At 41.2% G+C, this 26,673-nt stretch overlaps 2 protein-coding genes across 2 annotated transcripts in view; one reads left to right on the top strand and one right to left on the bottom strand.

The window, feature by feature from the left end:
* Nucleotides 1-5,633: 5,633 nt before the first annotated feature.
* ARMT1 (acidic residue methyltransferase 1) lies at nucleotides 5,634-16,111 on the bottom strand. The gene is made up of 5 exons (XM_052645976.1): nucleotides 16,036-16,111; nucleotides 12,987-13,092; nucleotides 12,273-12,517; nucleotides 7,345-7,507; nucleotides 5,634-6,571 (listed from the first exon to the last, which is right to left on the bottom strand). The coding sequence occupies exons 1-5, from the start codon at nucleotides 16,074-16,076 to the stop codon at nucleotides 5,804-5,806; spliced, it is 1,323 nt and encodes a 440-aa protein (XP_052501936.1). The 5' UTR covers nucleotides 16,077-16,111; the 3' UTR covers nucleotides 5,634-5,803.
* A 391-nt stretch (nucleotides 16,112-16,502) lies between these two features.
* The window catches only part of RMND1 (required for meiotic nuclear division 1 homolog), a 33,518-nt gene continuing 23,347 nt past the window's right edge, over nucleotides 16,503-26,673 (top strand). The window contains exons 1-2 of the mRNA XM_052645940.1: nucleotides 16,503-16,619; nucleotides 21,129-21,643. Coding sequence (XP_052501900.1) covers nucleotides 21,137-21,643 — 507 coding nt within the window. The 5' untranslated portion in view covers nucleotides 16,503-16,619; nucleotides 21,129-21,136. The remainder of the gene's footprint in view (nucleotides 16,620-21,128; nucleotides 21,644-26,673) is intronic.

The following is a 26,673-nucleotide window of genomic DNA, read 5'->3' as shown; positions in this document are numbered from 1 at the left end:
TTAGAAAACAAACACACACACACACACACAAAAGCCTTGTAGTGATAAGATTAAGGATTACTCATTCCATGTGCAAATGTGAAATCTTTCTCATTAAGGACCCCTGGAAGAAATCAAGCTGGACAATAGAAGAATTATATTAAGTGAAGTCCGAAATGGGAAGAAAAAACACAGTATGATGTATCTCCTCTTCACTTCAAAAACAAAATCATGAAAATAAACTCAGTCTTGTCTTTCACCAACTTTATGGAAAGGAAAGAAAGAAAACTGAAGGAAAAGTAAAAAAAAAAAAAAAACGAGAGCATATATTCTTAACTTTTTTGGGTCATGAACTTCTCCAAATAAAACATCTAAATTTCTGATGTAATGATAAAGCAATAATTGAAGATAGCGGAAGCAATCATAATGTAATATGAAAAGACTTGTGATTTTTGCAGGTGACAAAAGCATAGATACTGCAAATATTGCTGAAATTTAAGGCCAATAATCAATACTGAAGGAAATACTACTGTTCAATTAGAGATTAATAAAAACAAAGATGAAAATGTTTTTCACCCAAACTTACAGGTCACCTGAATTCTATCCCTGAAACCCTTGAATCCCAGTTGCAGAATTTCTTCTGCATTGGGGATATACCAAGCCCAATGTTTATCTTCTGAAATGTAAGATAGAATTGAAATATTAGCTCCTTTAAATTTTCTGAATTATGGTAAAAATTAACTTGCTGTTACACTTAAGAAAACAAGTACAGTTTTGCTTCTTCAAGCAGAGTTTAAGTGAAATGAAAAGCAATTGTTTTTATTCTCTTACAAAGTTTTTTCTAGTGTGACTGTTCTACATTGTTAACGAAATACTATTTCTTTTCTCCACTTTTTCAGAATTTTATTTTCATATTCACCTATGTTGATATACTTCTATCATAAACCACGGTAACATTTGGTTACAAACATTACATGTAACGGAAAATTTTAGCCAAGAAAGGAAGAGGATACAGTTTTGTTGTCATTGACCTTACTGTGTTTTACCAAATCCTTGTTCCAGCATAATGATTTTAAAGTTGAAACCACAAGAATGTGTGTAGTCAACAATGAAAATTATACTCTGCCAGTTTTTCTTGCTGAAATCTCTGTACTAAATAGTACAGAAGAAAAATCCAGCCACTTTCCAATGCTAATGGATCTCCCCCTTGTGCCTAAACTTTGTATTGAACTCAAGCAGGATTGAAAGTCATCAGCATATATTGTGAACTTTTTTTTAAAGAAAGACAAAAAGTGACTTTGCTTCTCATTTACAGCAATTGCTCAATGTTGAGAGTTTGGGCCTAAAAGCCTAATACAAGCCTAATAGAAACTAGAATAACTGGGTGGCTTCAAGCAATTCTCAGTAACTGAAGACTTGCAAATCTTAATGGATACTGATTGTCTGACGAGGTTCCTATCAGCTTCCTTAATGATAGAAAAGATGTTGGAAATCTATATAGCAAAATAAAATACAATCTAACTCTATAATGAATGTTTGCAGTCATTAAAAATCACATTTTGAAGAATTTTTAACAAATGGGAAACTAGGCACAATATAATATTGAAGGTATAAAGCAGTATTCAAAGATGCATACACTTGTGTAAAACTCCCAATTATATAACATGGATTTCTTTATTGATTTAACAAGTACTAATTGATTTAATCGATCAGACTTTAAGTAGACCCATTTCATCCTTCAGATTTCAATTTCAATAGCATCACATCAGGGAGATAAGAAAATTACTTCAAAGGCTAGAATTTGTCACCTACCAGCCACTCACTGAACAGCTGCCCCATGCTCAGTATTGTGTGTGAGGGGAAACACGGCGGACACAGTCAGTGGCTGCCCCGCAATAATGCACAACTAATGGAAATCAACATTTTAGAAGTAAGTGTCTTCCATAAGAACAGATTTTGTCTGAGAGCGGGGGAAATGTGACCCAGCAAAGAAAAGCAGGAAGGTAGGAGAACAAGGTCAACAGTGGTCTCTGATGAAATGGCTGAGAGTACACCAGGCTCCACAGGCAGCAAACAGTTCCTTGTAATTTAAAGAGGAAGGGAAGAGGCCAGGGTTCATGGAATATTCAGGTGGCCTCTAGGGGGTGCCAGACTGTCGCTATCGTTCAGCATGACTCCCCAGGGAATCTGGCTTTGAGACTGAATGTAGTTCAAGTTGACCAGAAATAACTTCTCCTTTTCCAGTAAAATTGTGAGAATGTGACTTAGGTCATGGACTTAATAGGAGACCAAGGATTGTAAATCAAATATTTATGAGTCCCAGATTATTATTGATCATTATGAGTCCCAGGTCATCCTGCTATCCAAAAGTCTTCCATTCCCCTTCCAGGAAAAAATTATGACAAACGAGGGCTTCCCTGGTGGCTCAGAGAAAAAGAATCCGCCCGCAATGCAGGAGACTGAGGTTCACTCACTGGGTCAGAAAGATCCCGTAAAGAAGGAAATGGCAACCCACTCCAGTATTCTTGCCTAGAGAATACCATGGACAGAGGAGCCTGGTGGGCTATAGGCCATGGGGCCACAAAGAATCGGACATAACTGAGTGACTGAACACAATATCAATTATAAAAAATGGGGGAAAAAATTTTTTTAAACAGTACAAACCTGCTTTTTCTTAGAAATGTAAAAAATATGTCTGCTGCTGCTAAGTCACTTCAGTCGTGTCCGACTCTGTGCGACCCCATAGATAGCAGCCCACCAGGCTCCCCCATCCCTGGGATTCTCCAGGCAAGAATACTGGAGTGGGTTGCCATTTCCTTCTCCATTGCATGAAAGTGAAAAGCGAAAGTGAAGTCCTTCAGTCGTGCCCAACCCTCAGCGATCCTATGGACTGCAGCCTTCCAGGCTCCTCTGTCCACGGGATTTTCCAGGCAAGAGTACTGGAGTGGGGTGCCATTGCCTCCTCTGAAAAAATATGTCTCAGTTCAGTTCAGTTGCTCAGTCGTGTCCAACTCTTTGCGACCCCATGAATTGCAGCACGCCAGGCCTCCCTGTCCATCACCATCTTCCGGAGTTCACTCAGACTCACGTCCATCGAGTCCGTGATGCCATCCAGCCATCTCATCCTCTGTCGTCCCCTTCTCCTCCTGCCCCCAATCCCTCCCAGCATCAGAGTCTTTTCCAATGAGTCAACTCTTCGCATGAGGTGGCCAAAGTACTGGAGCTTCAGCTTTAGCATCATTCCTTCCAAAGAAATCCCAGGACTGATCTCCTTCAGAATGGACTGGTTGGATCTCCTTGCAGTCCAGGGGACTCTCAGGAATCTTCTCCAACACCACAGTTCAAAAGTATCAATTCTTTGGCGCTCAGCCTTCTTCACAGCCCAACTCTCACATCCATACATGACCACTGGAAAAACCATAACCTTGACTAGACGGACAAAAATATGTCTAGGCATGGAGAAAGCAATACACCAAAATCTTAACAGGAGTACTGGTGGTGGTGAAATAATGTCATCATTTTCTCACTTCCCCCCCCCCCCCCCCGCCTTAGTCACTTTCTATAACGTCAAGGTATCATATCAAGTATCAAGGTGTCATACTGTCAATGTCAGACATTGCATGGGCACTTTGCCAAGGTAATAAAGCACGCATGTGTAGAAGTAGTCAGTCTCCTAGACGGCCTCCACCCCAACTCAGTCCAGCAAAAATAGTCAAGAGTAGAGGGGAGAAAGTTTTGTGGAGTTAGAGGCTTGAGAAAAAGACTCAGTGAGGGCTTGGGCAGAGAGAGCTATTAGGAAAATGAGCAGGAGAGGGAATTTTAATAAATCTAACTCTGAATTGTATTTCCAATTCACCCTAGGATGTTCTTAAAACCTAAGTAGAGTTTGAACTACTGGTATTGCCTTTTGCAACAGGAATTTCTTTTCTAGAAATAAAACTTTTGAGGTTGAACAACGTGGATTCTGGCCATTAAAGAGTTCAAAAGGATTACTGCATTTTTATCAAACACCAAAATGCCACCTCAAATCCGAGAGGTGGGTCATCCAAGAAATCTTGTTCATTTGCTGTTTAATCGAAAAGTAACATAAATCCATGGAGTAAGTGCTCCTCTGTACCTATGCCAAACACACAGAAACTCAGTTGTATCTGACTCTGCGACCCCATGGACTGGGGCCTGCCAGGCTTCTCTGTCCGTGAAATTTTCCAGGTAAAAATACTGGAATGGGTTGCCATTTCCTGCTCCAGGGGAATCTTCCCGACCCAAGGATCAAACCTGTTTCCTGTCTCCTGCATCAGCAGATGGACTCTACCACTGGCCCATGTGTGGTATAACCACCATTTTCTACCTATTTATCTGCCCTTCTTCCACATTTTTATTGTAATATACCTACAAGATACTGGATCTATGTCTTGTAATACACCTGTAAGATACTGGATCTGTATCTTGCCGAAAAAGTGTTGCATGAAATTTACAGACGCTTTATCCAGGAGTTACTTCATCCTTAACCAAGGATGTTACTGTTAAGCAGTGGAAGCAATTGAAGATGCTATTTCGGGAATGTTTTCCAAGATCACTCAGCTCTTCAGTAGAAAATTCACCCTCAGTTGACCTCAGAGCCTCAGCCTCCTACATGCTCCTCTGTACCTATGCCAAACACAAAGAGGCCAAACTTGCTGGAGCAGAAACAGGTGGGGGGCCAGGAGAAGACTCTAGGCAGAGCCCTGTCTTTTAGGCTGGATGAAAATGGTCTGAAAGTAGATTGCGGTCATGGTGGCATAACTGTGAAAATACCAAATCTTAACAGGAATACTGGGGGTGGTGTGCTGGGGGTACACTGTATAGAGTTCATCTTTAATTTTCCCTTCTTGCCCTTCCCCCACTGAAAGATAAAACCAATGAGATTTTCGATACAATCTACAATTCATTTTATTATTCTGGTGCAAGAAAACATGTCCAGATTTATGTTCAATTTCAGTTGCAAAACAAACTGACCTGAAATTTAGTCTTTAATATAACTGTGATTGCCAATAAATGCACAAGATTATAAAAAGTGAACTAACTCGTTGGTAGTACAAAGTCTATGCAGAAGAATCTTTCCTATCTAATGCATTTTTAAGACTGCACAGCAATTCTGTTCATTTAAAACAAGTATGTGTTAAAATAATGTATTTCAGCTGATTATGGATATCACAAACAGAATGTAAAGATACTACATTTCCTCAAGTACTAATTGTTTTATTCTGTTCAATTTTGAGTTTCCAACCACCCTTTCCACAGATCAAAATACAAACGCGTACAAATAATAGATATGGAAATGAAAGAAAATCCAATAACAAAATTAAAAATTATAATGTTATGAGTAAGTTTTACTTTCATGTGTTCAGATATCAGTTAAGAAATGCCTCTCTTTACAAAGTATATTTAAGATGTATATTATATTATCACTGAGCCCTTAGAGCCCCAAATCAAGTAAAATTTCATGCCTCCTAGAATATTAAATACCATGCAGCATAGTATTTTTTAAAATGTTAACTTTTAAAGCAGAATTGACTTCTATTTCTGCCCAATTAAGTTCGTTAAAACCATCTGCAATGACACATTTGACTTGAAATAAGTTACGGAAATTCCAACATCAGTGTTAAGTATCTGTAACCAGTGTAATCCACCTAGCCCCAAAACAATGTAGTGGGGCTAAGCGTTCAAACAAGAAAGCATCGGAGAGTGTATAAATCACCACCGAGAAGCCAAGCTTCCCAGAGCTTTGTTGGGGCTGCCGAGTGTCGGTCAGATCTTTCTACACAACTGAAAGTTCTACACCAAGTCAGAGTGGACCATCAAACTGAAATACTCCGTATTTCCCAGTGGTCAGCCAGTTGGGCTCAGAAGCTGTGAGCTGTTCACCTTGTCCGGGCTGCAGACCAACCTGAACCTCAGCCTTTAATGTTCTGATGCTGCACAGAGGTGCAGGGTGGAAGCCACTCAATGCCTCATGAAATGGAATGGTAAACTCCCATCTTCTGTCGCCCGTCAGCTTCCTATAATTCAAGTCACCCTTGAAGAAAATTAAATGAGCCTTTTGTAGTGCAGCATATAAATCAGGAGCGACCTGAGACATTGCACTGAATTCATGAGGCAGAGTCCAAAATACATGATCGACGTAAACCCATCTGCCCGTTTTAATATGGTCTTCCCAGTCAACCCCACATTGGGACACCCACTTATTATTAGAATGCTTTAGTTGTTTGATTATCCAATTAAAATCGTGAATAGTAGTATCAGAAACAAACCATGGAATCGTTTTTCCATAAAAATGGATCTTAGTTGCCAGTTTAGAGGACAACAAGAAGTCAGCTAATACCAAGTCTGTAATAAGTTCAAAACCAGAATTATCCAGAACAATATCCACTCGAGTAACAGATTCTTCTTCTCTTGTTTTCTTGCAATTGCTTAGCAATGACCAAAGACGATCCATGTCGTTCACTAAAATGAAAGGTTTTAGGTCTTCCAATGAATTCATTATATTGGTCTTCTGAGAAATATGTTCCCCACCTGATAGAGACAGATCACACTTATTTCCCCATAGTGAAATCTGAAAAAGAAAAAGCACAATACATGTACCCTTCTTTTAAATAACCAATAAAAAAAAAACTCTATTATATAGGACATAATGGGAGGAGGGGTTGCTAAAAATGTTCATAAAATTCATTTCTACAAAACTCAATGTAACATGTCCATCCAATCTACATTTTCTCTAATAATGCTGCATAAAAAAGCTGTGGCCTCTACTTTCAAAGTATACCCAGAATCTGGTGACCTGTACCACCTCTGATGCTACCGGCTTGGTCCAGACCTGAGTCGAATCAGTAACAGAGCTACCTGTTTCTACGCTGTGCCTTCAGTCTATTTGCAGAAATAATCCTTGACCTAAGTCATGTTGTGTTACTCCTCTGATTAAAACCTTCTAACAGCTTCTCATTTCAGCATGAGTAAAAACCAAAGTCCTTGCCTTTGCTCCAATGCACCCTGGCTTCTATAGGGGTCCCTGCAGCCCCTCTCCTCTCTGTTCCTCATTTCCTGAAGCCTCTTCCCCCACAGTGTCTCCCTGCTGTTAAATGTATACCAGTTTACTTTTCAACTGTTTAAATAACAAACAGACTCAGAAGAGTTACGTTTTTCTTACGTCAATATCATCTGATCTCTCATTAGACAACATGAATATGTAGCCATGGAACATACATCACCATCGGTCAAAATCAACTTGAGAGTAAAAGTTGCTAAAAAATTAAAAATCTACACATAAATGATCAGAATTTGTCATTAGAATAATTAGAATATTAGAATAATATAAATTATTATACTTACCTGAAGAACTTTTAAAAATTCATTTTTCAGTTGATTTTCATCTAGGTCAATAGTTTTCCTCAACTCTTGCAGATGAGTACATAAGGTAATGACAGATTCCTGAGATTCAAAGAAATTTTGGTCTTTCAATTCTTTAAATATATCAAAGTCATCAATTGGTGGACTAAAATAGGAAAAAAAAATAAGTGAAACATTTCTATAACTCTGTACCTTTTTTTAAACATTTGAGTAATTGCAGCTTTTTAAAGGAAAGAGAATAGTAGCAACCCATCCAAAAAATTAGTGGTGATTTTTATTAGGTATAACATAGACAAGTTATACAAAAATAATCAATTTACACTAACTAAATAAAATTAAATAAATTATGCAAGAATAAATACCCAAACTCATTTTAATTAGTTGTCAAATATACTGTAAGTATTAAATAATTATAGGGACTATATCCATAATTATTTATCCAGTGGGTTTTTAGGAAAAGGGGGAAAGAGAAACAGAATTTCATGACAATTGCTTTAGTTTAACAAACATTTTTTTGGGTGCTCAATGTGGCTCAGGCTCCAAATAACAAACATATGGATATAAACAGAATAGTTGAATACAATATAGTAATTGTAAAGGAGTCAAACACAGAGTATTACAGGAACCCAATGACTACCTGCTATAAAGCAAACAGCACTAATGCAAATCTTATTGTAACGACAAGTTTTGATCATTCATGGCTTCCCTGGTGGCTCAGAGGTTAAAGCATCTGCCGGCAATGCAGGAGGCCCGGGTTCGATCCCTGGGTCGGGAAGATCCCCTGGAGAAGGAAATGGCAACCCACTCCAGTATTCTTGCCTAGGAAATCCCATGGACGTAGGATTCTGGTGGCCTACAGTCCACGGGGTTGCAAAGAGTCGGACACGACTGAGCCACTTCACTTCACTTACTCCCAAGGTGACTTTGACAAATGGTGATGTATGTTCCGTGGCTACATATTCATGTTGTCTAATGAGAGATCAAATAATAATGACCTAAGAAAAACGTAACTCAGGAGGTATACATACTAGCGTAACAGACTTTACAGTATCTGATCTTCAAAATTAGCTACTTTTTCCAGGGGTCTCCTACCTTAGGATAAAAGGCAATATGGCAGATGCAATGGGATTAATTGAAATCAAAATCAGAAACATACCAGAATTTACACACCCCAGTGATGGCTGCCTCCCTCCAGTCAGTGAGTCAGCCTGGAAAGCTACACCCTTAGTCCAAGAATGCTGTCATTGCTCACAGCACTTTTGGAATTCCTCTTTGGGGATTTTCCTCAGAACCTGTTATTAAATGTCCTGTCAGCGACGAGTATTTTCATGCTTTGGAGTTAACTTGTTTTTGGAAACAGCCAAAAGTCACTCACAGCAGTTTCAGTAGAATGAAGCGTGTAAATCAAATGGAATAAAACATTTTTGGTCAAAAATGAAGAGTGACTAAATAATAATGAGACTAATCTCATTTTGAGGTTTGTCAACTGGCTCTGAAAGAAGTTTCAAAGAATTAAGACTTTTTCAGCAATGGCAGCATTGCTGAAATCAATCAGTCTCTCCAGGTGAGGTAAAGGGATAAATGTGTTTGGGTGCATGGGTTCCCCTGCAGTGGTCAGCTAACTGCAGCTTGCAGGCCCTCTCTGGCCCACTACCTGTTCCATATGATCTGCACACTCAGAATGGCTTGCACAGTTTTGAAGAGTTGAAAAAAAATTGAAAAAGATTTTGTGATACGTGAAATTCAAATTTCAGGGCCCATAACTCTGCTGTTCTATCAGAACACAACCACATTCACTCACATACTGCCTATGGCTGCTCTGGCACCGCTAAAGCTGAGGCGTCTGAGAGCCTAGAATACTGACTGACTGGCCCTTTGCAGAAAAACCTGCAGACCCGTTTGGCCTCGTGGCACTGATTGTGGGATTTCCACCCCCCAACCAGGAACCAAACCTAGGCCCCTGCATTGGAAGTGCAGAGGCTTAACCAGTGGACTGCCGGGGAAACCCCTTGAGACTTGCTCCATATACTTTAAAAGAACAAACTCACATAGCTATAAATGATTTCAGAGATCTTAAAATGTTTGCCATTTTAGAATCTACTAGAGCTGTACATGTGTACACACTTGACCCGGGGGTTCACTCCTAAGTATATACCCAACAGAAATACACACAGATGTTCACGAAGAATATGTGTTTGAATGTTTGTGGATCCAAAGGCAGCGTGTGGGGGCCTAAAGTTCTGCCTTTTGATCTGACCACTAGGGACACAGCATGTTCCAGTAAAAACTGTTGAATACTTAAGAAATATGCACTATTCAGCATGTATATCACACTTTAATAAAAGCTTAAAAAGATCTGCCATTTTCTCCATATTTTCATTTTTTAGTATCTGAAGCATATTTAAATTTTACATATGGCTAAAACTTTGAATCTTAATTTAGATTTGCAGACTATTCAACCACTTGACTCTAAAACACCCAAAATATACATATTGACAAAGAAAATTCAAAATATGTTTCAGTTTAAGGGGCAAAGTCATCAGAGACATATCTTAAAGCTAACGTGTGCTTTATGTGCATGTGTGCTAAGTTGCTTCAGTGGTGCCCGAATCTTTTTGATCCTATGGATTATAGTCCACCAGGCTCCTCTGTCCATGGAATTCTCCAGGCAAGAATCCTGGAATGGGTTGCCATTTCCTCCTCCAGGAGATCTTCCTGACCCAGGGATTGAACCTTCATCTCTTACAGCTCCGTCATAGGCAGGTGGGTGCTTTACCACTAGTGCCACCTGGGAAGCCCCTATGTGTGCTTTGGGATCCTGTAAAAGCTAGAAAGATAGTCCTTTGGTTACTCTGGACGGGTCACTGACCCAGGATAGGAATTCTTCATATAAGAAACCTAACAAGTTGGACACTTAAAAACTACTTCAAGGGCAAGGATAAATTAGAGGAGTATGGGATTAACAGATACAACTACTATATATAAAATAGATAAGCAACAAGGATATACAGTATAGCACAGGGAACTATATTCCATATCTTATAATAACCTATAATGGAAAATAATTGAATACATGTATATACATATACACACACACACACAGATATATATCTGAATCACTTTGCTGTATACCTGAAACTAACACAATATTATAAACCACTATACTTTGATAAAAAAAAAAACTACTTCAGTGCTAGTTCCGCTGTAGGAGAGCCTTTCTTTGTACTACCTATAACCTGCGTATCAGACAAACACCTAGATCTTCAAATATTTGCCTAAGAGATCCCCTTAGGAGAATTCCACACCCCTGGCTCACTAATATTCTCGTTCCTGGAACTTCAAGCTAAATGTTGCCTCTATCCCTTTTTTCAAGCTATTCCTGGACCGATGGTTAGCAGCACAGGCTGGGCAGAATCTCCCTGGGGCATGGAAAGAAAAACCAATGTGCAGGCCCCACCAAGGACAAATTACACCATTAGGATTTAATATAACAATTTCAAAATCTGCATATTTAAAAACAAACCAAAAAACTTTTGCCCAACTGGGTGACAAGCAGCTGGGTTTGTAAGCTTCTGTCCTAGATTTTTCACTCTGAACGGGATCCACCTCCAAAAACAGAAACAGCATTCCTTTTACTTCTCTAACATTCGAACTCCTCCAAGCCTATTCAGGGTGCCACTCAGTGTTTCAACACTTCAGCAGCTTTGTCTGATACATGCATATTTTCCAGAGTTATGAAACCATCACCCAGAACATCAGACTAACCTTAGTCCTGGAAAGATATCCAAATGCACTACTTGTTTGAGGAAGGGGCTTATCTGACTTACACAGACCAGGCTCCAATTCTGGTTCTACCAGTTACTCACCATGCAGCCTCGGAAAAGATACTAATCTCTCTGAGCCTCAGTTTCCTCCAAATGGAAACCATAACACCTATATGTCACTGGGTTGCAAAATAACTAGAACTGAGCTGGTATTCAATACATGACGGTGTCTAGTGTTTACTAGTTTTCGCTTGGGTCTGTGTCCCAGGTAATATGCTATATTTTAGTGAGTGTATTCTGCTTTTAAAGAGCAAGACCTAAAACATATTTATTCAGCAAATACTAAAAAGGCTGTGACCTTATAATAATTTATAAAGATTAAAACAGAAAAAAAAAATAGGCTCAAGTTTACGCACATTTCCCTAAGTAATCTTTTTATTTTACTTTCAGTGCTGGTTTAAGTGCCTTCAAGTATCCTATGCTGTGTTGAGGAATGGATACCAAAGGATTCCTCTTACTCAGCAAATCTGTATTTCTGTAACCTGTGAGCTAAAAATATGATCCACATTACATTTTCTTCTGCTCTGTAAGGCAGTTCTCTATCGTAATTTTCCTAGGAAAAAATTAATTAGTATAAATAACTCTATAAAAAGTTATTCTGGAACATGTGTTTAACTTTTTGAGTCCTTTTCTAATCTAGCCATTAAAAACAAGAGCAGAAAATTAAGATAGTGCATCAGAACAATGCAGTTCTGTTGACTGTTCTGTTGACTCCTTTTAGCAAATTAATTCTGACAACAAAACATATGCTTAGTGTGTCTTGAATTTTTACATAATTATTTCAAATTAACATTTTTTTGCTTATTAAGAACAATTTGTTGTATTCTTCAAATAAATAAGTTCTTATAAGAACTTTTAATTAGTTGCTACTTCAGATATTCAATCTTAGGTCTATTCTAAGCAAGTGGATAATAACTGCCAATAATCAATTACAACAATAACATTTGAAGAAATACTAATAGCACCATTAATATCTGCTGAACTGAATTCAGGCTTCATTTGCCTTTTATTTTAAAAATTACCATTTTATAATTTTAAAGAAAGCATAAATTATCTACATTTGTTATTTGATGGTTATAAACTTACCTTTGGATAATTGCTTCGTGAATTCTACGATACATGTAGCATTCTACAAATAGCCACGGTGAGAGAAACCACCTTGGTTTCCCATCACTTTCATTTAAAAGACTCTGTTGATATTCTAGGTACTGATTCCATATGTCAGTATCAACAAACTTTTCAACCAAAGGAACAATCGGTTTATCTGTTTGCAATTCGTTCCGCAATTTAGAAAGAAGAGAAATTGCTTTCTTTTCAGCTTCCAGGCCTTTCTGTAAAAACATGGGTGGGGGGGGTTTAGAGAGAGAGAGAGAGAGAGAGAGAGATAACATATATATACATCTGTATGAATAGTCTACACTACAATCAGTTTATATGTAATTATCTTATCTATAACTATAAATATATATATGTACACACACATATATACATAATTTCTCTAGGGTAACAAATTTTTATGGATCTAAATTTAAGAAGGAAAAAATGAAACATTTCAAAACTACAATTTATGTCTTTCACAAACATATAAACATTTAAATTTAGAATTCTTAAGTTGAAAAATCAAAGAACACAAACAGATCTCATTTCGACATTATCTTGCCTTACCTAGTCTGCCTTTTTTTGAAGTTTCATGTTATGAACTTATCTCCAGGTGAAATGACCATTACCACATACGGAAAACTGCTTATTGTGTTTGTTAGACTTAACCACGAAAGAATTAAGTAAAAACACAATTCTTACCTCTCCATGTTTCTCAAAAAATTCACTTTTATGTCGATGCAATGTATCAATAGCTTTCGTTAAGATCTGGGGTGATCTGTCTTTAACTGAAAGATATGCAAATGATCTAGAAAAGAGTCACACACACAGCAGATTATTCAGTAGCATTCACACTAGAAGACTGTCATCTTTCAGTTTTTGGAACACCTCACCTAAATTTAAATTCCTTTGCAAACAACTCCTGTAAAGTAAACCAGCATTGCCCAACTCCTGGAGCAACTCAAGAAAATCGGAAAACCTCTCTGAGAGTGTTAGTCGCTCAGTTGTGTCCGATTCTTTGCAACCCCATGGACTGTAAGCTCTGTCCATGGGATTCTCCAGGCAAGAATACTGGAGTGGTTAAGCCATTCCCTTCTCCAGGGGATCTTACCCACCCAGGAATCCAACCTGGGTCTCCCACATTGCAGGCAGATTCTTTACCATCTGGGCCACCAGGGAAGCCTGGAAAATCTCTCTGGTGTATCATAAAAACCAAGCATGGTTTGTGCCTCAAATCTCAGACTGTTCTCTAGAGTGTTTAATCATTCCTATCCTTCTTATTGTATTCCTTTTCTTCTCCTTAACCAGAAACTAGTCTATCAAAATGGTAAGACAGAAACAGAATTATCCTAAAAGTCAAATAGGCTTTCCTACTAGGTTATTTACTAAATGACCTTTTCTACCTAGAAAGGTGAGGCAATGGATGTAAAACTGCCTGAAACACTTTACAGTGCAGAAATATGCTTCTCTTTGTATATTCTCAGCCAACATTAATTCTTTTCAAAGGTTTCTCTTGCTGCCTTCTTTGCTTCCCCAGTAACTCCTTCCATCCTCTCTGACCCTAAGCAAAATTAAGGCAAGTTACCATCTTGCTTTCTTAACCAGAAAATGAGAGATTTTTTAGAAGTGTCAGAGAATGAAGAAAGCTGGAGATGAGGAAAAATCTGAGTATACCTGAATCAAAAATTAAAGATATTCTTGATTTTAGCCATACAAAAATCAAGATTTACAGATTATCATTGTATGTATTATCAGTTTGAAGAAATACATGGTCCGGATAGAAAAAAAATTTAGCACTGTGAAGTTTTTAAATAGAAAACACAAAACAACTTATCAATTCATTTATATCTTCAGAGCACCAGAGACAATGTAAAAACAAAGACAGTTGGAATACTTCTGCCCAAATCTCTGATGCTAACTTAAATCTGGGATCATCACACTTGTAAAAACTCAAATATCTTATTCCAGTTTTCAAAAATAGGATTATATGTCCTGAGTATTTCTTCAAGAGCCTTCCTCAAATGTGAACCATAAAGCTTAAAGGAAAAAAACTGCAAAAATGTTTTCTGATTCTGTGGGTTTTACAGTGAACAGGTTTTAATATGCATGAAATGAAATGAAGTCGCTTCAGTTATGTCCTACTCTTTGCGACCCCATGGACTGTAGCCTCCAAGGCTCTTCTGTCCATGGGATTTTCCAGGCAAGAATACTGGAGCTGGGTGCCATTTCCTTCTCCATTGGATCTTCCACACCCAGGGATAGAACCTAGGTCTCTGGCATTGCAGGCAGACTCGTTACCATCTGAGCCATCAGGGAATAGTAACTGCTCTGATCAGAATTTAACTTTTAACAATTACTACTGCTGCTGCTGCTAAGTCGCTTCAGTCGTGTCTGACTCTGTGCGATCCCAGAAAGGGCAGCCCACCAGGCTCCCCCGTCCCTGGGATTCTCCAGGCAAGAACACTGGAGTGGGTTGCCATTTCCTTCTCCAATGCATGAAAGTGAAAAGTGAAAGTGCAGTCGCTCAGTCGTGTCCGACTCTTCGCGACCCCATGGACCGAAGCCCACCAGGCTCCTCCATCCATGGGATTTTTTTTTTCCAAGCAAGAGTACTGGAGTGGGGGGCCATCGCCTTCTCCCCCCTTCTCCATGGGATCTTCCCAATTCAAACCTAGATTTCCTGCATTGCAGGCAGATTCTTCACCGTCTGAGCCACCAGGGAAACAACTTAACTAGAAAGTATTCCTATTTTTCTAGCTACTAAATTTCCTCATAGGTTTACATCTCCAAGAGTAATGTCTCAGGTCCAGGGACTTGGATGAAGGCAGATATACCTAGGATTCAAAATTTAACGATGCAGACACTCCCTATATTTGCCTGAAGGTGAGTACAAGCTTAAATTCAGGGCCTAAGGTGCTCCTCTGATCTCAATCCATTACTGGTACGGTCAATTTTTTCCAAGTGTTCTTGTGTTTTGCAATATTTTGCAGTAAGGACACATCTCAAATGTAAACTGGGCCTTCCAATTTTTACTAACAGGTATATTTGAATGCAATCTATGACTTTTGAAAAAGCAAGACGGTACAGATACTTATAATGGGATTACAAATTAATCCGATTAGGGATAGGAAGAAACATATTTCCCTATAGATCTCAGATCCCTAACTTTTGCAGAGAGCTTTAAGCATCCCCCTCAAAAGGTAGGTTTATTAATTAAATATGGTTAGAGTCACGCGCTGCAACACTTCTGAAAGGGGGCATAACACGCTCATGACAGTCATGCGTGAGTTAAAAATAATAATAATAACAGTATCGAACCACTTTAAAGACGCATTAACTGTTCGATACAAATTAATGCAAGGCAACCAACATCCCCGAACCATCACTTGTAGAGAGGTAGGCGTAAACGGGGATTTCCAGTCGGGATTCGCAGTCCGTTCCCGTGTAGGCAGGCAAGAAGCCACGAATCACACCGCAAGAAGGAAACTGCAAAGACAGTCCGAGCCTGGAGCCCGGCGAGCGGCCGCCTAGCCCTCGCCTCCCCGTGAGCCGTTGGAAACCGAGCCGTGCCCCCGGGGAATCGGAGCCCGGCGGCGGGCTGGAACTCGCTGGCGGCGGAGGAGCAGGCGCCTCCAGCCCGCCTCCGCTTCCCTCCCCCGGTACCCACAGGTTCCCCACGAGGCCCAGCTTTCCGCTGGAGCGGGGAGGAGGAAAAGGAGCCGAGAGAGTGGCCGAGGAAAGCGACACGAACCCTACGTCCCGCGCCGACAGAGACGCCGGAGGCCCCGCCATCACCGGATTCCGCGCTCCCGACTCCAACGCTCGGGTCTCACCCGCCGCAGGAGGGGAGGCGGTGCTCGCGCGAGGGAGGAGCCGAGAAAGCAAGGGAGGTGGGTTTGAAAAAACACTTTTGAATGAGGAAACTTTATTTGGTGCCTGTAGAAGAGACAAACAATGGCCGGCTCGAGGACCCGGAGATATCTTCCGGGGACGAAGGCGGGGACAGCTGAGGGCGACGAGAGGAGCGGAATCAGGAAGCGGGCGGAAGGCGGAAGCAAGCAGGGACCGGGACGTCTCAGGGACCAGGGAGCGGCTCGGGTCGCGGCGGCACGAGTCACGTGGTCCTGCGGTCACGTGGAAAGGGCGACTCACACTCCGCAGGGGCCTGGAGCCCTGTGCGCCTGCGCAGTGCCGGGCGCTTGCTGGTTCGCCGGGCAGGATTGGGACCCGCTGCGGGGAGCGCGCCGGGCTGCGGCTGCTGCTCGGTCTCTAGTCTGCGGGCGGGCCACGGAAGCTCGCGCGCTCCGTGCATCCCTCTTCTCGTCCGGCCGAGAGGTTAGTGCACTGCCTTGTTCTCCGAGCTTGTATGGTCCCGCACAGCGGTGCCCGCCTTTGCTGCCCGCCGCCCTGAATCTCTTAGGTCACATGTTTCACCGGGACCGCGGAGGTGCCCTGCCTGTTACGGTGATCTTTGGTCGACTTAGTTGGGAGTAAAAAGCATTCCATCCATAACACATATGAATCCTTTTTTTGAGCCAGTGCACAGCGGTAACTGCAAAGATCATTTTGAGCATCTTAAGGAGTTGGAAGGCATGCTCCCAGATTAGCGCCTCTTATCCATTGAATTGTAGCCTAGTTGATACAGTTTTCTTAGTTGGTGTGTTCTTAGGAAATGCATCCAAGAAATTGCATATTTAGGGATGCATGTTTCTGAATATTTCAGAAAATATGAGTTGAATACGTATTGTGTGCTGGGCACTCTGGTCACAGTAGACACAACTGAACAGAAGGCAACTCTTTATCCTCAAGGAGCTTATATGCTACAGGAGAGAGAGACAAAAATCTCCTTTCCTCTTCTGTTTCTTCCCATTATAGCATTGTGACTACTTACTGTATATTTTGTTAACTATATATTATATATTATTACTGTATATGTTACTGGTTTACCGCATGTATTATCTGTCATCCCCACTGTAATGTAAGTTTCAAAAGACAGGGATTTTTGTCTATTTTATTTCCAGCTGTGTTAGCAAGTAGAACAATGTCTGGCACATGGTAGGAACTCAGTTCATAACCTGTGTGAGTTACTAAAGTAAGAACACGAAGTATTGATAAATGATGTTAAATGCAGTGGAGAAATAGAAAGTGGAGGAAGCTAGTGCTGCTGTCCTTTTTTTTTTCTTCTTCTTCTTTAATGATTCTTTTTGGCTATGCTGGGTCTTTGTTTGGGCTCCTCAGCTTCTTTTCCCTGCAGCATGTGGGATCTTAGTTCCCTTACCAGGAATCAAACCCAAGTGTCCTGTATTGCAAGATGGATTCTTAACCACTGGACCACCAGGGAAGTCTCTGGTGTGCATTTTGAATGAAGTGGTCCAGGAAGATGTCACTGCCCAGGAGGCATTTGAGCAGAGGTCTGAAGGAGGTGAGGGAATCAGTAGATTTACAGACACTTGGGAGAAGAGTATAAGGGTAGTAAGTGCGCAGATCCAGATGCCAGAGTGACTGGAGCAAAAGGGTGGGGGGGGGGGGGTAGCTGCAGGAGACGTTAGAGTCGTGATAAAGGCCTGAGAAGGGGGGACCATGCCGTCCACGTTAAGGTCTTTGGCTTTTATTTCAGGTGAAGTGTGAGGCCATCATTAAACTTTACCAAGTGGGAAGATGGAATCTGACTTAGTAAATTAGTAAATCTGGTTGCAATATTCAGAAGAATGTGAAGAACAGAAGCTGGGAACCCAGTGCGGATGCTGTGACAGTAATCCCTGAGTAAAACAGCAGCGTGGACCAGGGTGGTGGCCGGGTTAACGAGGACCGGTCGGAGCCAAGCCAGTGGGACTTGCTGCCGTACTGGGTATGGAGAAGGAAGAGAAGTGCCCAGGTGGCCTGCAGGTGAGGGGCCTTAGCAAAGATAGGATGTATTTGCTGCTTCACGAGTCGAGGGAGACTGTGGGAAGAGTAGGATTTGCAGGAAGGTTTCAGAAGCTCAGTTTTGAGCCTGTTACAGTCTTCATGCTTGTCAGAGTAGTTTCGGGATAAATATTTGCTATTTATCAATGCGTAGGTAACTACATCAAACTGTGAGATTGGAGGAGATCAATGGGAGCTGGGAATGGAGAGGAAATGTGGCCCAGATTCTGAGCTTTGGTGCGTTACATTCTTGGAATGGGAAACCAGCAGGAGAGACAGGCGCACCCAGTGAGGATGAAAGTGGCGAGTGAGGTAGGGGGTGGAGTGGTCTGCTGTATCCCATGTTGCTGGTCAGTGAGGGAAGATGAAGGCTGAGAAGTCTGATGCAGAGATCACTGCTGGCCTTGACAAATGGGTTTTGGTGATGTGTTAGAAATGAAAGCCCGATTGGAGCAGGTTAAGGGATATCAGAGAAGAGGCAATGAAGATAGGTAATCAAACTGCTTTTTTGAAGATATGTTAAAAGCTGCAGGTTCTGCCTCCCAAATATCACAGGGACTCATCCTTGTCCTCATCCTTCTAAAGGGAGATAACATATATGCAGTGATTTCAGTGTCTCCTTTGGAATTGGAAAGGCCAGGGACTTCCTTCCAGCTCTGCATCGCTGACTATAAGCAGTCCGCCCCAGTAAGCCTTCGTTTCCCCTGTGAAGTACCTCACAGGATTGTTGTGAGGTGAAGCAGAGGATTTGCTGGGTACCAAGTACTCAGGAAGCAATGTCTTAGTCTCTGTCAGTTCCTCCTCTACATTTTAACCGCAGATAAGTTTCTTAGATGTGTATCTGACTATGTGCATCTCTCGTGAAAAGCTCTGCCTTCTCCCTGGTGGTGGAAGCTCGTAGGATCAGTACTCAGGATCCAGCCACTTCTGCCTCCCCTGGAGCTGCAGGCTGTATGTCAGGTGAACTGTGTACCTGGTGAGGGGGGAGGGTGGTGACTTGTTGATCCCTCTGCCCTTTTGAAACCCAGTTCAAATGTCACCTCTGATAAGCCCCATCCACCCCCAGCCAGAGGTTCCTTTCTCTGCACCCGAGAGCAGTTGGTACATAACTCTGTTATGTACGCATCACAGTATACCGTTTCCCCCACTAGATGGTGAGTACTGAGATTGTTGTTATATACCTGTATTTCCAGCCCCTAGGATGTTACTTTGTTAAACAATTGTTATTGATTTCCTACTGCTGCTGCTGCTAAGTCGCTTCAGTCCTGCCTGACTCTGTGCGGCCCCGTAGACTACTACAAGTTTACTTTTTTTTTGCCTGCTATGGGATCTTAGTTTCCCAACTAGGGATCCAACCTGTGCCCCCTTTCACTGGAAGCGTGGAGTCTTAACCACTGGATGGCCAGGGAAGTCCCTCCAGGCTTACTTTTAAAGAACAAATGTTTTAAACTGTAAATAAGAGGAAAGATTATTTATGTATAGTATTTCTATTGGGTGTGTGTGTGTGTATGTCTCACAACCTTTAGCCCTACTGACATGCCCAGCCCCACCCTAAAAAGCATGTTCCCCTTCAAGAATCAGCTTGAGTCTTTCTGGGAGCCTTTCCTGACTCTTCGTGTAGACTTAGGAACCTTCTATTGTAGTTCTTTGGTGGGGCCTAGGGCTGCTCCACTCAGTTATAATGAGGCGTTTGCAACGCCTGTCTCCTTCAGGAGACCATTAGGTTGATGGCAGGAACCCTAGTCTTCCATGGATGTGTTCCTGGTCCCAGCTCACTGCTTATCTTATTGTAAAGGGTGAATACATTTTTTTGGCCTTGGCATTGGGGATATTAGTTCCCTGACCAGGAATCAAACCCATGCCGTCTGCAGTGGAAGAGCAGTCTTAACCACTGCACAGCCAGGGAAGTCCCTGAATACATTTTGATACGCTAGTGAAGTAAATGAAGAGATCCTCTTTTTTTTTTTTGAGGTCCTTTTCATGTCCTTGTAACCTTCCAGAAAGTAGGCCAAAAATTGACTACAGGTGATGGAAACATTAAAATTTATTTATTTATTTATTTTTTAAGTTTTTTATTTTTTTAATTTTAAAATCTTTAATTCTTACATGCGTTTTAACCTTTCGCTAGGTTTCAGTTGGAGATGGAAATGGCAACCCACTCCAGTATTCTTACCTGGAGAATCCCATGGACAGAGGAGCCTGGTGGGCTACAGTCTGTGGGGTCACAAGAGTCGGACACGACTGAGTGACTAACAACAGCAGACTTCAGTTGGATGTATCTGTTTTGCAAATTGTTTTACAGAAATACACCTGTTACCCAGGAAAACATTCTATGTGTTTTTTAAATTTATTTTTTTTTAACTGAAGAATAATTGCTTTACAGAATTTTGTTTTCTGTCAAGCATCAACATGAATCAACCATAGATGTACATATGTCCCCTCCCTCGTGAGCCTCCCTCCCGCCCCATCCCACCCCTCTAGGTTGATACACAGTCCCTGTTTGAGTTTCCTGAGTCATACAGCAAATTCCCGTTGGCTGTCTATTTTACATATGGTAATGTAAGTTTCCAGGTTACTCTCTCCACACATCTCACCCTCTCTCGCCTCCCCTCCCCCCATGTCCATAAGTCTGTGCTCTATGTCTGTTTCTCCATTGCTGCCCTGCAAATAAATTCATCAGTACCATCTTTCTAGATTCCATATATATATATATGTTAGTATATGATATTTATCTTTCTGTTTCTGACTTACTTCACTCTGTATAATAGGCTCTAGGTTGATCCACCTCATTAGAACTGATTCAAATGCATTCCTTTTTATGGCTGAGTAATAGTCCATTGTGTATATGTACCACAACTTCTTTATCCATTCATCTTGTATGTATTTTTATAAGTTTTTTTTTTTTTTTCTCAACTTGAACTTTGAATTCTTGTCTTTTAGCTTGGGTTATGGTAATGTCAGCCAGACTTCTCAGAGCCCTGGCTGGATCTCGCCATATTTTGTCAAAAGCATGTCAGTGCCAAGGACTTATTCATCGAATGTTAAAACCACTTAACGAATTTGAGACTGCGGCACGCACAGCCCTGACAAGCAACCAGAACTTGGATTTGTTCTTTCCTGACGCAGCAACTGGTGGTTTGAATAAGTCTCAGGTCCTGCGGATGAACCAGAAAATATCAAATACAAACGTACTCCCTCCATTCAACACTGCATGTTGCCAGGATGGAAAAGCTCACCTTCCAACCAGGAACTCCGTCAGTACTCACAGGAAAGTGACTCACAAACCAAATCTGCTAGGTTCTAAGTGGTTTATAAAAATATTAAGGAGACATTCCTCATCTGTGTCCACGGAAACAGTTTCTAAACAAGATTTTCCGCAAATCAAGAGACCACTGAAAGCTTCGAGGACCAGGCAGCCGTCTAGGACCAATCTTCCGGTCCTGCCTGTGAACGAGGTAAAAACACGGGTGGCGGTGGTGGCTCTGTTCTCTGATGATCCCCCTGAACCCCTGTGTGTCCCAGCTTGGCCTCCCTGCCAGCAGAGGAGAGCACCTGCTCAATGCTGCCTTCAGGGTCTTTGAAGCCTAGCGGTACAACCTGTTCCCTCCAGAAGGAATCAGGATCGTAACTGGAGGAATTAGTGGTAGATATGAAGGGCTTCCCAGGTGGCTCAGTGGTAAAGAACCCGCCTGCCAATGCAGCTGACATGGTTTTGATCCCTGGGTTGGGACAATTCCCTGGAGGCGGAAGTGGCAGCCCACTCCAGCCTTCTTGCCTGGCAAATCCCATGGACCGAGAAACCTGGCGGGCTACAGTCCATGGGGTCACAAAGAGTTGGATGTGACTGAGCAACTGAGCACACACTCACCATATGTATAAAGGCAAAATAGAGGCAATTAGATATAAAAATGCAGTTTATAAAAGGATTAGTTAGTGGCCTAAGGAAGTTTTGGAAAAGACTGGTATTACGTTCACTTTAGGAATAGTGCTATTAAAAAGCCCCCACTTAAAAAAAAAAAGTCAAACTGTAGAAATTCTATATTAAGTTTAAGAAAAAAATTTTTAAGTTAACTGTGTAGACAGGTAAGCACTTATAAGCTGATGATGACTGCATGGGATCGGGTGGCAAAAGGACGTGGCAAGTTAGAACTGAAAAAGCAGAGTGAAGGTCTTTGCTTTTTTATCCTTTGAAGGTTGAAGGGGGTATTTTTATCCCCTGTTATGAGGTTTATGGAAATTTATCTACAATTTGCTTTTCCTCACTAAATGGTAAATATTTAAGGTGAAGATCAAGCCCTTCATTAACCTGTGTATCTTGCATGATACTTAAAACTATGCCTTATATAATAAATGTTTATTAAACTGAAAAGGGTAGAAGAGAAGCAAAGGAATCTTAGATGTCTGTAGTCATCAATGTTAAAAATAGGAGTGTCGAATATTTAAAATCTAATGAGACATTCTGAATCTATCCGAAAACAGGTTAGGGTCAAAACAGCTTAAAATTTCAATTTTGAGGAGTAGACCCTGAGCATTTAATTTGGTGGGGGTTTTTTTTGTGTTTTTTTTTTCTGTGAGGTTGACTTCCTTTAAAAAAGTGTACAGGCCTTCTTGTTGTAAAGTTAGGGGCTGGTTAGTGTTAGTCACTGAGTTGTGTCTGACTCTTCGTGACTCCGAGGACTATAGCCCGCCAGGTTCCTCTGTCCACGGGCTAGCCCAGGCAAGGATACTGGAGTGGGTTGCCATTCCCTTTGACATGGGATCTTCCCAACCCAGGGATCAAACCTGGTCTCCTACATTGCAGGCAGCTTCTTTACCATCTGAGCCACCAGGGCTGGTAAATGACTTTTATTGGGGATTCCAGCTTCGTTTACATTCTTGTTTTTTTTCTTTCAAGCCCAGGATATAAAGGGTGGGAGTTTTGGATTCATTCTACTCTCACCCCTTTCTTTGTAGCTCTTGAGTTTTTAATTACATTGTTTCGCTATGTGATCATCCAGGAAATTTAGCATTTAAGTAACTGAAAGAAAATTAAGTGTAGAAACCTGAATTATAGCAGATCGAAAAAGGAGGATCAAGTCCCTTTTTTCTTTTGTTATATTTGGCAACCCAGAGCGGGATCAAGTGTCTTACGAAAGAAAGTCTGGCAGAGTCAGAGATGTCACTTTTTTTAATAGTTGTTGGTTGTAAATTATCAAAGAGGCATGATTTCTTTGGGTTGTCCATGGACTTGAAAGCAATTTTCCTAAATTCCGTTTTTTGTTTTTCTTTAGAATTTTTTTTTTCTCCTTCCAGGAAAGGATTTGAAGTAGATTTTCAAAATTTAGTGCTTCCATTGAGGTAATAAAAGCATTACATTTAAAACAGAGCAAGCAGCTGACATGAACAGAGAAAGAGATATTATCAGATACCTGATATGCATAATCTAGTTGAATGTTTAGTTCTGAGAAGCCCAGTGATTAAGGAAAATGCAGGAATCCTCCTGGGTTGTACATTTCATGTTGTCTAACAAGAAAAAAAAACTTAAGAATGTCTTGCAAGAAATAACTTTTTTTCCATCACCAAATTTAAGGCATCATTTGTTTCCTGGGTCCTGACGTAGGACACATTACATAATGTAGTGGCTGTGACTTTAGTTTGAGTTTTGCAAAAGCAGAAACAGTATGTTGTTTCTCTGGAAGCACAGGAAAATAATGGAAAATCTTTTCTAAGAGGTTTTCTGAAGTGATCTGACGGACTGTGATTTTAGAGCATTATTTTGTAATGATCTTACAGGTGAATATAAACCATAGGTAATAGACACCCAGGGCTGAAGACTAGCTTTTGTCTGCCCCAAGTAGTGGGCATCTCCATTTCCTCGTGGGCATCACGGGGCTGGCCAGTCCCCTGTGGTGGTGGAGCCTTTACCTCCACTCTGGACTGAGTCAGGAAAGGACTCTACTTTGTACCAGAAAGAGACACGCTTTGTCTCGTTCCCCATCCGTGTATCTGAACTCATTCTCTACCTGCGGCCGTACGGCAAGCACCTGAAATGGACTGCATGAGCTTACCTTCTATGTCGGAGTCAGCGCTTCACCTGGTCCCATTTGCAGAGATCCTGCCCTGTTGAGATATTCAGCCTACGTCCCATTGGCTCATCATTTATCATGACAGGGACAGTGCTCCTGGGTGGTCTGTCCTGTCTTGGAGAAGGATGATGCCTGAGGATGAGGGCCACTCTGAGCAGCGTGGATGCTGGCTGGGGAGGAGGGGGAGGCACCCCGTGGTAGCCTTCAGGCTAGCACCACAGTGTTGTAAAATTAACTAGTGGGTAGTTAGTAGTTGCTATTCCCCCCTTCGGTTTGCTTGTGTAATGAAATAGAATCAATGTGTCACTCATGATCGAGATACATCCGTTCTGTGATGTGTTCGTGTCAGTTATTGGATGACACGTGTATGGTGTGTATGTGAAAGGGCTTCTTTAGGTTGTACAACTTACCATGGGTTGTAGTCAAAAAGCTTAAAAGCTAAAGCCTTATACTAGCTGTGCTGTGCTTAGTTGCTCAGTCGTGTCTGACTCTTTGCAAGGCTATGGACTGTGGCCCGCCAGGCTCCTCTGTCCATGGGGATTCTCCAGGCAAGGATACTGGAGGGGGTTGCCATGCCCTCTTCCAGGGAATCTTCCCAACCCAGGGATGGGAATCAGGTCTCCCACATTGCAGGCGGATTCTTTACCGTCTGAGCCACCAGAGAAGGCCATAAGAAGCCTTATAGTAGTAATGTAAAATATATCAATTTTATAACTTTGACCTGTAATCTCTACTTGATCTTAGCCAAAAGGCTGCGAAGCAATCACCTATAATTTGTATATAACAGGAAAACGTACATTTTTCCCCCATAGTAATATAGAAGTAAGATTACCAAAAAAAAAAAAAAACCTTAAATTTTTATTTTTTCAGTAAAAGAACGTGAATAAAAATAAACTTTCTTTTTCAAGAAGAATATTCCGTCAGAGTGTGTGATATTCTAAAACAAGAATCATATATAAATTTCTAGCCCCATCTGCTGGAATATGTTTTCTGTGACCAGAAGAATGAAACATACTACACACACAGTGGCTTTCTTGGCTTTGGTTTGGTTTTTGTTTGTTTAACATTTTAAAATAGAAAGGCTTAAATTTAAGTCGTAAATCCAAGAACAATTTTAGATTGGTTTGACGTATTTAAGAACAAGTTGTTGATCCCCATCCTAGAACCTGAAGTTTACAAATATTAATATTTGTATTTGATGCCCAAAAAAGAATGATTTATTATTTTTAAAAAAATCCAGAAAAAGACATGTCTGAAAGTAAAAGCTTCTGGCAGAGTAAAAACATCTTTAAATGATGCGGGGGTTAATGTGAAGATGACACACACTCTTTCCCTTTACCAAATGGATTTAAATACAGTCTTGAAATCAAAAAGCAAGGAAATAAAACTCCCCAAAGATAGGTCTAACAGGTCAAATTGGTAAACCTTGTGAATCGTTTATTTATAGAAGATTCATAACTTAAACCGACTCAAGTCCCAGATGTTTAAGGAGGATACAGAAAGTAGCGTGGCGAGCCATAGAGGTTGTGTAATGTAGGCTGAGCCATAGGCTGCGTGACACTGGCTGGAACTTTGAGCCAAACTAAATAGGAGATGGCGAGAGAAGGAAAGGTGACCATCTTCAGAAAATCTGCAAAGATCCTTGGAATGACTAAGTAAAAACAGACTGTGTTTAAAAATTTATAACCTCTCTGGAGTTCAGCACATATTTTCTCATGCAAGTAGTGATTGAGTGCTTTGACTTATGCCATTTTTGAGAATGTAAAACAGTGTAAGTTGTTTTTTTTTCTTTTTCTTTTTTTTTTAGCACAGACGGGCCTGATCAAAAACAAACGTGATGGTGAAGCAGGCGCGAGACAGGAGGGAGTGGGAGGGACAGTGTCAACGAAGAACCTGGCCCCCTCCTCGACCCCTGGTCAGTTACTGCCAGGTGCGAAAGATGCTAGAAGTCTGGATTTTGTGTCAAATGGCAATTTATTGTTGATAGTTTGTTGAGACCTTGAAAACACTATGTGGGTGACTCTTAAGTTGGATAGTTCTGCCGGCTGCCAGCCTAAGGCTCTGATGCTAGAGACAGCCAGCCAGTGCCATTTCCAGTACAGTAATGGGAAGACCGTCCCCTGGACTAGCTGTCGATCTTCTCCTTATCTCCTGTCTTCTCCTTCATGCGTCCTGCTCTTCCCACTGCAGCCATCAGCTCTAGCAGCCCCAGAAGGAACTCTGACGTCCAGCTGGATGCCCTGGGATTTTGTGTAGCAAACTGAAGTTTGTCAGGTTTTGCAGAGTAGAGCTTGCCTGCTGTGGCCTTTCCTGAGGCCTCTTACCTGGATTCCTTTCTTTCAGTCACCTTAATCTCCTATCCTGCCAGCTCCTCTTAACTCCATGGGGCCTTAAAAGAACAACTGGTGCCCGCCATTCTA

This window comes from Budorcas taxicolor, chromosome 9 (genome assembly GCF_023091745.1).
Source record: "Budorcas taxicolor isolate Tak-1 chromosome 9, Takin1.1, whole genome shotgun sequence".
NCBI lineage: Eukaryota > Metazoa > Chordata > Mammalia > Artiodactyla > Bovidae > Budorcas > Budorcas taxicolor.
The sequence above is the reverse complement of the archived record's forward strand: the minus strand, read 5'-3'. Positions and strand labels throughout refer to the sequence as shown.

Bases quoted from the DNA above. Each gene is read 5' to 3' on its own strand.
- ARMT1 (XM_052645976.1), bottom strand. From the start codon at position 16,076: ATGGCGGGGCCTCCGGCGTCTCTGTCGGCGCGGGACGTAGG. The intron at 7,508-12,272 runs GTAAGTTTATAA...TTCCTATTTTAG, and splicing joins CACGAAGCAATTATCCAAAG to TCCACCAATTGATGACTTTG. The intron at 6,572-7,344 runs GTAAGTATAATA...TTTCTTTTTCAG, and splicing joins AATTTTTAAAAGTTCTTCAG to ATTTCACTATGGGGAAATAA.